The sequence below is a fragment of the Acyrthosiphon pisum genome, chromosome A1, assembly GCF_005508785.2.
Source record: "Acyrthosiphon pisum isolate AL4f chromosome A1, pea_aphid_22Mar2018_4r6ur, whole genome shotgun sequence".
Taxonomy (NCBI): domain Eukaryota; kingdom Metazoa; phylum Arthropoda; class Insecta; order Hemiptera; family Aphididae; genus Acyrthosiphon; species Acyrthosiphon pisum.
In genome coordinates this window covers 40,199,326-40,208,685 of record NC_042494.1, presented here as the reverse complement: position 1 = coordinate 40,208,685, position 9,360 = coordinate 40,199,326, and the positions used below count along the sequence as shown (strand labels likewise).

At 25.6% G+C, this 9,360-nt stretch overlaps 1 protein-coding gene across 1 annotated transcript in view; it reads left to right on the top strand.

Annotated features, from left to right (window-relative positions):
* The window catches only part of LOC115033521 (alpha-1,2-mannosyltransferase ALG9), a 4,603-nt gene extending 2,657 nt beyond the window's left edge, over positions 1 to 1,946 (top strand). Inside the window, exons 9-14 of the mRNA XM_029486222.1 lie at positions 163 to 373; positions 758 to 893; positions 979 to 1,102; positions 1,198 to 1,328; positions 1,439 to 1,597; positions 1,675 to 1,946. Coding sequence (XP_029342082.1) covers positions 163 to 373; positions 758 to 893; positions 979 to 1,102; positions 1,198 to 1,328; positions 1,439 to 1,592 — 756 coding nt within the window. The 3' untranslated portion in view covers positions 1,593 to 1,597; positions 1,675 to 1,946. The remainder of the gene's footprint in view (positions 1 to 162; positions 374 to 757; positions 894 to 978; positions 1,103 to 1,197; positions 1,329 to 1,438; positions 1,598 to 1,674) is intronic.
* The last annotated feature ends 7,414 nt before the right edge of the window (positions 1,947 to 9,360 follow it).

The following is a 9,360-nucleotide window of genomic DNA, read 5'->3' as shown; positions in this document are numbered from 1 at the left end:
CACATAAGGTAAAGTATATTTTTAGTAACTATGAATATTTAAATGTTTGATATACTTAGTTGTTTGTGTAATAGGTATACCATACAAAAAAATGCATATACATTTTAAAGCTTATCAGTTATAATTTAATAATGAATAATAGTATGGTTTTTTTTTTTTTAGGAAGAAAGATTTTTATTTCCTGTATATCCATTGATACAACTGGCATCATCTATATTATTAGAATATATTAAAGATATGAATTTTCATTCAAGTGTTATTCACCGTTTTACTTTTCTTAAGCTGTATAACAAATTGATTGATAATGCTTACATACCTTTTCTCTTTGTATTTTTATTAATGGGATTGTCACGAAGCACTCTATTAGTTAAAGGTTTGTTTTTATTGTAAATAATCATAATTAAATAGTATTGTGCTAGGGGAACCAGAAGGGGAAGTAGCCTTACACAAAATGTCTAAAAAATGTTTAAATGATTTTTCAGTTTGTGTGTATTGCATAAGGCGTTTAGCATGTATTAAAAATGTAATTTGTCTGTGGTTTGCTGCTAAAGTCTAAAATTTTATATATTTATAACATCAACCATCAGGATACCAATTTTATGAGAGATCCTTGTTAAGCCTCTACTATAATCTATACAGCCAATTATCATCTCCCTTACCTCTAAACACATAAAGCAAAATCTTATCTATACCACTGTACTGAAACTTTACGTTTATGTATAATGAAGATAATTTTTTGTTTTTATATTATGTTTAGCATATCATGCACCTATTGATACTTATACACAATTGAGTAATGATTATCTTACATTGCCTGAATCAGATGTAATAAATGTTTGTGTGGGCAAAGAATGGCATAGATATCCTTCATCATTTTTTTTACCAAATGATAGGTAACTATATTTTTTTTTAATTTTTATTTATTTGATATTATGTAAAATCAGTTTAGTTATAATATTTTTATATTTTCAATTATAGATGGAAAATGCATTTTATTAGATCAGAATTCAGAGGACTTTTACCTGGTCGTTTTAGTTCGGAATCTTTGTACAAAGTTGAAGAAAACTATAATGATCAAAATAAAGAAGAGTTAGATAAATATGTAAGCATATTACATTTTTCTGAAATATATTACATTCTTACTTATGTCATTTAAGACACTTTATTGAAATTTTACTGATGTTACTTTAATTTTAGAGTGATATTAGACTGTGTCATTTCTTAGTAGACCTGAACAACAATCAAAGTTCAGAATTGGAACCTAATTATTCTGAAAATAATTTGCAATGGGCTATTTGGAAATCTATTCCATTTCTAGATACCAAAAAGTAATAATTTGTAGTTATATTCTTAAATAGTAATGCTCTTATACAAATCAAAGAGTTATATAATATAATACTCTCAATTTGTTTAAAATTATTTTATTATTACGTTACAGAACACCACTTTTATACAGAACATTTTATTTTCCATTTTTCTGGGAAGAAAATGTTAAGTTTTCATCCTACAATCTCCTTATGCGAAATGATTTTAATAAAATGAATACTAAACCGCTCACAGAGAATGGTCCACCAATGCACTATGTGTTTTAGTCAAAGTATAAAATATAAAAATAATTACAATTTTAGTTCTAAAAAATTATATAAATAAAATTGTATTATGTTATATTTTTAGGTGTCAATGAGATTATAGTACAATTATTTATTATTTGTTTGAAGTCATCGCAAATCGCAAGCAAAAGGTTTCATGTGATACCAACTTTATACCTTTCTACACAAAGTAGTTATTGAAAAGTACACTGCCAAGCAACATTCTATAGGTTTTAAGTTTCATTCATGTTAACTTGCTGAATCTTAGAAATTTAGAATTGGTTTTTATTTAATATTATACATATATTAAAATGATTACTATCAGACTATTACTGATAAATCGGTATAGACATAAAATATGATGTATGAATTCCATTACTGTTATCTTTAAGAGGATGCCAGCTTACTATTTGTTATCTCTCTCTGACCCACGCGTAACATATCAAATTTTACGTTTACAATAATTATTATAATCATAATAATTTCTAAAAGTAGAGTGAAATTACCTTTTATAAAATGTAAAGTTAAGATTATTATCTATGTCATCTCATAGGCGTTTATTTATATTTTAATTATAAGAATTTAAAATGTAGGTACAAACAATTTACAATTTTAAAATACTCGTAGCTTTAAAATTAAAATATAATAAAAAGCCTTTTATACGAGGTCATTACTCTCTAATTTTAGAAATTTTTATGATTATAATCATAATTCTTGTGAATGTAAAATTTGCTATGTTGCGCGTGGGTCAGAGATAGAAAACAAATAGTAAGCTGACATCCTTTTAGGAAGTTGTCAATCCCGTATGTGTTGTTTCCCCCTTACAATTTTTAGAATAATCTGCTATTTCTTTAAAACAGGTCTATCATCATCTCAATTTTATACCTATGCATGCTGGCTCCACCAAGTGTTTTTTTTTTATATTTGAAGCAAGTCATGAGCATTTTTGAATTGTAATATTTTATATACATGTCATAACTTGCATCAAAATTAAAATATTGAAAAACTAAAGAAAATTTTACTTTTAAGATCAATAATAAGTAAATCCACTATTATAATAAAACTAACCGAAGCTATATGAATATTATTGAACGTGATTGTTCTATGTTACACACTTGTAAGACAAAGACTACACTGTACAGTGTACGCATATGGATGAGATGCTCTTTTTAGTTATGTTATTTTTAGCTAGTTTCCAAAGTACTTAAATATACTAGTCAACCATTTCAAAAATGAATATAAATCAACAAACACATTACCAAATTCCTTCCTGATAACTTTATAGCTTACGCTATTTGTCTCTTTCTTAAATAAATGGTAATTATAGTTGTTTTAAGTCACCTAGTTAAATTTGTTGTCAATACACCTCATTTTACACTAATTCTGGTGTCCAATATTATAATATCATATTACACTTATTATATTATCATATTACTGGATTGCATCAGAAAAATTATATAATCTTTTCCTAACATTTTTTCAGCTATATTATCTTAAATATAGTATACAATTATAATAGTATTTGATCGCGATAATTGAAAACTAACTTTTATTTTATATTTAAAGACAAACAATATTTTAATTACAATTGAAATAATTGTGAAAAAAATGATCTCATAATGTACTATGTTTTTTTAAAATTATTTAAATATTTAGCAAGCCTATTGTAAGATACCTATATAAAATAAACTGAAATATACATTATGTATTTAGCATTTAGATAAGTTTAATTTATGACTGCATATTAAATTTATACTAGATATATTTATGATTTGGTCAACATTTGCTTGTTTTTAAGGTTTATAGATCTAATAAGCTACAATGTCAAATTGTTTTTCATTTAAATATTGAAATTGACATGAAACTGTTAAGCAAAATATTTTTATACATGGTTTAACTAACCAACTTAGTACTTAGTAATATTTTTATTTTCATTCTATATTCTATTATTCTATTATTGAATTAAAGATATAGATTATTTTAATAATGTTAATTTGAAGTTATATAATGTTCATAGTACATGTACTAAATGTGTAAAATGAGTAATTTTTTATAATTATTTTATACCATTTGTATATAAAGTAATCCATACTACAAAAATTATATTATTTTATTTATTTATTAGAATGAATTATATAAATATAAAATAAATTACGCCATGATTTTAAATTTAACCTATGCCTTTAATTGTTGTTATTTATTAGTTACAAACAACAGTTATAGTCCTAACGATTACTGTGCATTACTATATTCTACTCCTAACCAGTTCACTTTATGCATCACAATTTAATTGAATTAAACAGATTCAGTTTAATTAATATTCCAATTTATTCTCATAAAATCAATTATAGATATAAAAATAATGTAATCTAGAACTTTATTCTAAATCCAAAAATCAATATTTTCTGAAAAAAAAAAAAATAATGTAAATTAATTTACAGCTACAAGTGATTTTTAAAATGTGGATGGATGTTTTCATAAAATTATTACAAGAGAATTATAGGCACCTAACCAGTATTGTAATATGACATATTGATCAATTGTTGTTTTGAATTTAGAATCAATAGAAAATTGTTTTATACATAAATCTTGGTTTACTGTATTTTTTAGCAGGTTTTGATAATTTTTAAAAACGTATGAATAAATTACTAATAGAAATTCTTAAATTGATCAGTGTAAAATTCTATGTTATTGTTGATATATTTATTATTATTTATCATGCATAAATAAATAAATAAAATAATATAGGTACAATCATAATATACGGGGATATGGATAGGATTTCAAATAAAGTACTTGGAATATTTTTCAAATATTTGGAAAACTTAAGAATACCGTTTCCCAAAAATATTTAATGTTGTACCTATTCTGAATAGCTACTTTTGAAAGTATTTCATACTATACTTATCTACCTGTTTTTATAATATGTTTATAGTAAGTAGGTACCTATTAAAATTATTTTTTTTATTTTAATACATTAGATTAATATTTTATTGCTAAATCATAAATTATATAATTATATATTATAGTACAATAGGTACCAATATTTTGACATGAGCTATACCTAATATAAAAAACCTACTACGAAAGAATAGTATCTTTTTCTTAATATCTGAAATAAAAAAATATTAAATACACATTTGGAATGGATACTTTTATAGTAGGTACCTACCTATTTCAAATACTATTTTTATTAAGTAATCTAAACATCTAGTACACATTCAGAGTACCCACTATTTTTCATAAGTATTCGAGTACTTATTCTAAATGGGTACTTTTTAAAAGTTTTTTTCCCAAGTCTGACCAGAAGTATCCCCCCACACTACCATATGTTGATATACATTATACATTTGTATCTACTTAGTACTAACTTTTAACTTAATATTATTCAATAGAATTAAAATGTGAAAAGCTCTAGAGACTTCAAATTTGAATTAGGTACCTACTTGAACTTCATTTTTCAAGTAAGAAATATAATTTTAGTATATCTAATAACTAGGGGTGTGAGTTTAATGCACTGTAAAACTATAAAAATATGAATATTAAATCTAAAGAAAGCACAGTTTAAAATCCACTTAGAACTATAATAAATATAGGTAACTACGCTAAATTAATATGCATCATCATTTAAAACAATCAAAAATATAAAATACCTATACTCTGTCCAGCGAGAGAACGCGCCGATTCTGCGCATTTCCCCGCGTCACCTTTCTATTGAAACTGGTTCCCCTATGGCAGGATGTTGGGTGGGGGAACCAGTTTTGGTCGGTGCGCAGCACGTTCTCTCGCTGGACAGACCATAGTAGGTATTGTTCTTTTGACAGTTAATCTATATTTTTACATTGATATTTAGTTTTAAAAAAATGTAGTCAGGTTTGGTGGCCCTTAAGCCCTAATAAGTATACTATTTATCGAACATTAATACAATAGTACCTACTGCAGTTGCATGCCCCGTTGTATCACCAACGAGTAAAATTCAGTGTTGAAAGACTTATGGCCTATGGGTCATTGTCATCCGGAGTTTGTTGACATAATATGACTAAGTACTGAACTTGACATGTTGGTAGTGTGTTTCTCTTATATTTATAACACGGGTGTGTAGCCTGTGTAGGCACTGACGATTGTAATGCGTCCAGTAACCATTATTATGTTGAAGGTAGGTAGGTACTATGCACTAACTAGTAGGACAGTAGGTAACTGCTAAAGTAGGTACTTACTAAGTATGTTTATGGTTTTTGTAATAGTGTTTTGGTGTCACACATCCATTAAAGTAGATATCTGCCTACCTAACTACGTATTATGATTTATGGCTATTGTAGAAGTTTAGATTTCAGGAATAAAATATAATACTGAATTCGCATTTGCCAAATGCTTGTAGTTATACAACTTTTAAGTGGTATACTCTAATGTCTGCTACTCACTTCCTTTCAATGAGTAATTTAATTTGCTATGGTAACAGCTAGGTACTAATCTGCAGCGATGTAAAATTCGTTATCGTGAGATATAACGAATTTTACATAAGTAGGTTAGGTTAGCCTAACCTACCTATACGAATACGGAACATTAAATAAAACATAATATGTTTATTAATAAAAATTGATTTATTTATCATATTATATTTGAATAAAAATATTTTAGATTCTTTGTCTATCACCATAGAAACGAATAATAAATTATAATATTATAATATTAATTCAACTTATATGATAAAATAAATAATAACAATATAAAATATCCAACTGACAAACAGTCTCCGCTCAGAATCGTTTTTCTTATACAATGATATTATATCATTGAATTCAAGTCTAATACAATCCATTATACAATGACCCACTTGTAATCTACTGTACAGCAAAGCGACATCCACTTACCTGCATAATAAAAAAAATATTTTTTGTTTTGTAATTAATTTTATGCAATTTTTTTTTATTTCGATATGAACTTTTTGTAACGTTTTATTAATTATGAAATTAGAAATTGATATTTTGTTTTAATAGCATATCATTTAATTCATAGCCCAAAGCCCTGTTTGTAACTAAGTATTTAAATGCGCACCACACATTTGTTTTTCAATATTTGAACATTGCAAATATGAAATAATATAATCTAGGTGCATGCATTGTAAATGACGTGTGATCCATTATCTTCGTACATTAAAAAAAAAAAATACGGTTTTCAACGATAAAATTATGATAACACGGCGTTATGGATAGGCTATTATGGTACACTGCTATGACACTGTCTATCGCGTAACCAGTTCTATGTAGGTTATAATATAATATAATATATTATAATATTTTCCGTTGAAAATGTTTAGGAATTTGAATTTAAATAATTATTTAGGCTAATAATTTGGTGAATTTTTAGAAGACAAAGTTTGACTTTTTCGAAACACATTTTTATAATAGACGAGTTGTGATAAAATATTTTGTTATTGATAAAATAACATCAATTTCCTCAACATACCTAATAATTATTTTATCATCAATTGGTACTGTAAAAAATACACTTTTGGCAGTATTTGATAATCAGACGTTTCAAAATATTACTTTGTGACATATTATTATGTACACTTATAAAGTTGTACAAGTTTCTAAGTATTTATTATACTGTTTAAAGGTGATAGTATGACATATTGACATGTTATCTCAAGTATATTATATTCACGGTCAGAATCCGTTTTAAGATATTTAAATTTGTAAGTTTTCCGGTTGCGTACCTAAATGTTCGCTATTTTGTCGTTATATTTTTTATTATTCTTACAAAGACAATGCACGAAATTATTAAACTCATTACACATATTATTTTTTGTATTTTCGGTTTATTTCATATTTGTATCATCGTTTAAGGAAACTAACGATTTATGGGCTTCAAGGTTTATAGTGATTCGAGGCACAAAGTGTTTAATAATTATTAAATGATTATAAATTATAGCAGTTTCCCGGCAATTGTACATAAGAGATATATATTTAACATACCCAACTGCAATCATCGATATAATTGTGGGAATCGGTTATTAATGTTTCATCATGGTAGTATACTTATATTTTCACTTTTGGGTTGTTAATGCAAAATGTATATGCCAGCAATAATAATTGATTCATTTTAATAAAAATATGTTTTTTTATACACGTTTATAAAACCGGGGAGTGTACAGTTAGTAGGCATGTAGCCAGGGAGCCCGGGCCCCCCTTAAATCTACTTTAGCATACAATTTTTCGTTGGGTCAAGGAACTTGAAAATGTAATACAACGTTCTTCATAAATTGATGTTAGGTAATGAAAATTAAATTTAAAAAAATTAGCGTAAATTCACAATATTTTTTTATGAGCGTCTGAAGTTGTTGACAAAATCCATCAAGATCACGAAAATTGGAAAATTTATTTAGAATTATAAATTCATAAAAAAATTGTTCTATTTATATCTAAGCTTTAAAAATGTAAAACAGAATTCCCCATAAGTTTTACATCATTTAACAAAAAAAAAAAGTTTACCAGAAGGTCAAATTAATTGTTTACGGTTACGGGCATTTAAGTTAGATATGGGATATTCACCCGTTAATTAACAAATTCTCATACAACGATTTTCTTATTTTGTCGTTATTCAATAACTAATAACCCAAAATACTTGAAATAGTCATCAAATGCTTATTTTATCGTTTTATATTATGCATGCACAATTTTCAAAATATTTTGACTCGTTATGAGTTATTTATTTTTAGATTCTGAGTGGAACGATGAATGTATTGATTTTACAATGATGTGTGTTTTTTTTTTATTTTTATTTTTATTTTTATTTTTTATTTTTTAATTTTTTAATTTTTGTGTCTGTATACACGATAAGTAGTCGAAATAATGCTTCGATTATCAACTTCAGTATCTTGTTCGATTGGAAAGTGAATATCATTGGTGCATTGGGGAGTGGGGAGGTCAAAATTTAAAGTTCCCAGTAATTTTCAAAAGCACCGTGAAAAACAAAAGAAAAATTAAGGAAAAACGGGAATTTTTACGCAAAATCGATTTTTCACAAAATTGAATTTGGTTTTTGGTGTAACTTTAAAACAAATGACCGTAGATACATGAAATTTTCAATGGTTGTTTATATTTGCATTTTCTATACACGATAACATTTTCAAAATATTTTGATTTGTTTTGAGCTGTTTACGGACAATTTCAGTTTCCAATTTAATTAGTTTTTTTTTCTATGAATGGCAATAAAACTTTATTTTTTGAGTAAAAATACTTGAAAATTTAATACAAGGCTCCTACTATATTATTACAATGAGATTTGAAAAATATTAAAAATCGTTAGTCACAGTTTTTTTTTATTAGCATTTAAAGTTCAAAAATTGACAAAATATGTAAAAATCACGAAAATTAGCAAATTATTTTGAGTTAATAATTCGTAAAAATTTTTCTTTTTAGAAATAAGATTTTAAAATATAATACAAGATTCCTTATAGGATAATCTACCTTTATCAAAAAAAAAATGTCTATAAGAAAGTCAAATTAAATTTTTATGAGCGTTTGAAATTCATATTTTTACAACATTTGATATTTGCTCGATTTCTCATGAGACGATTTTCTTATTTTGTTGTAATTAAAAAACGAATGACTGTAGAAACTTGAAAATTTCACTGAATATTTATGTTAGCATTTTCTATATAGGATAAAATTTTGAAAATAATTTGTCTCCTTTTGAGCTGTTTACGGACATTTTCAGTTTTAAATTTTTTTAGTTTTTTTTTCTATGAATATCAATAAAGTTTTAT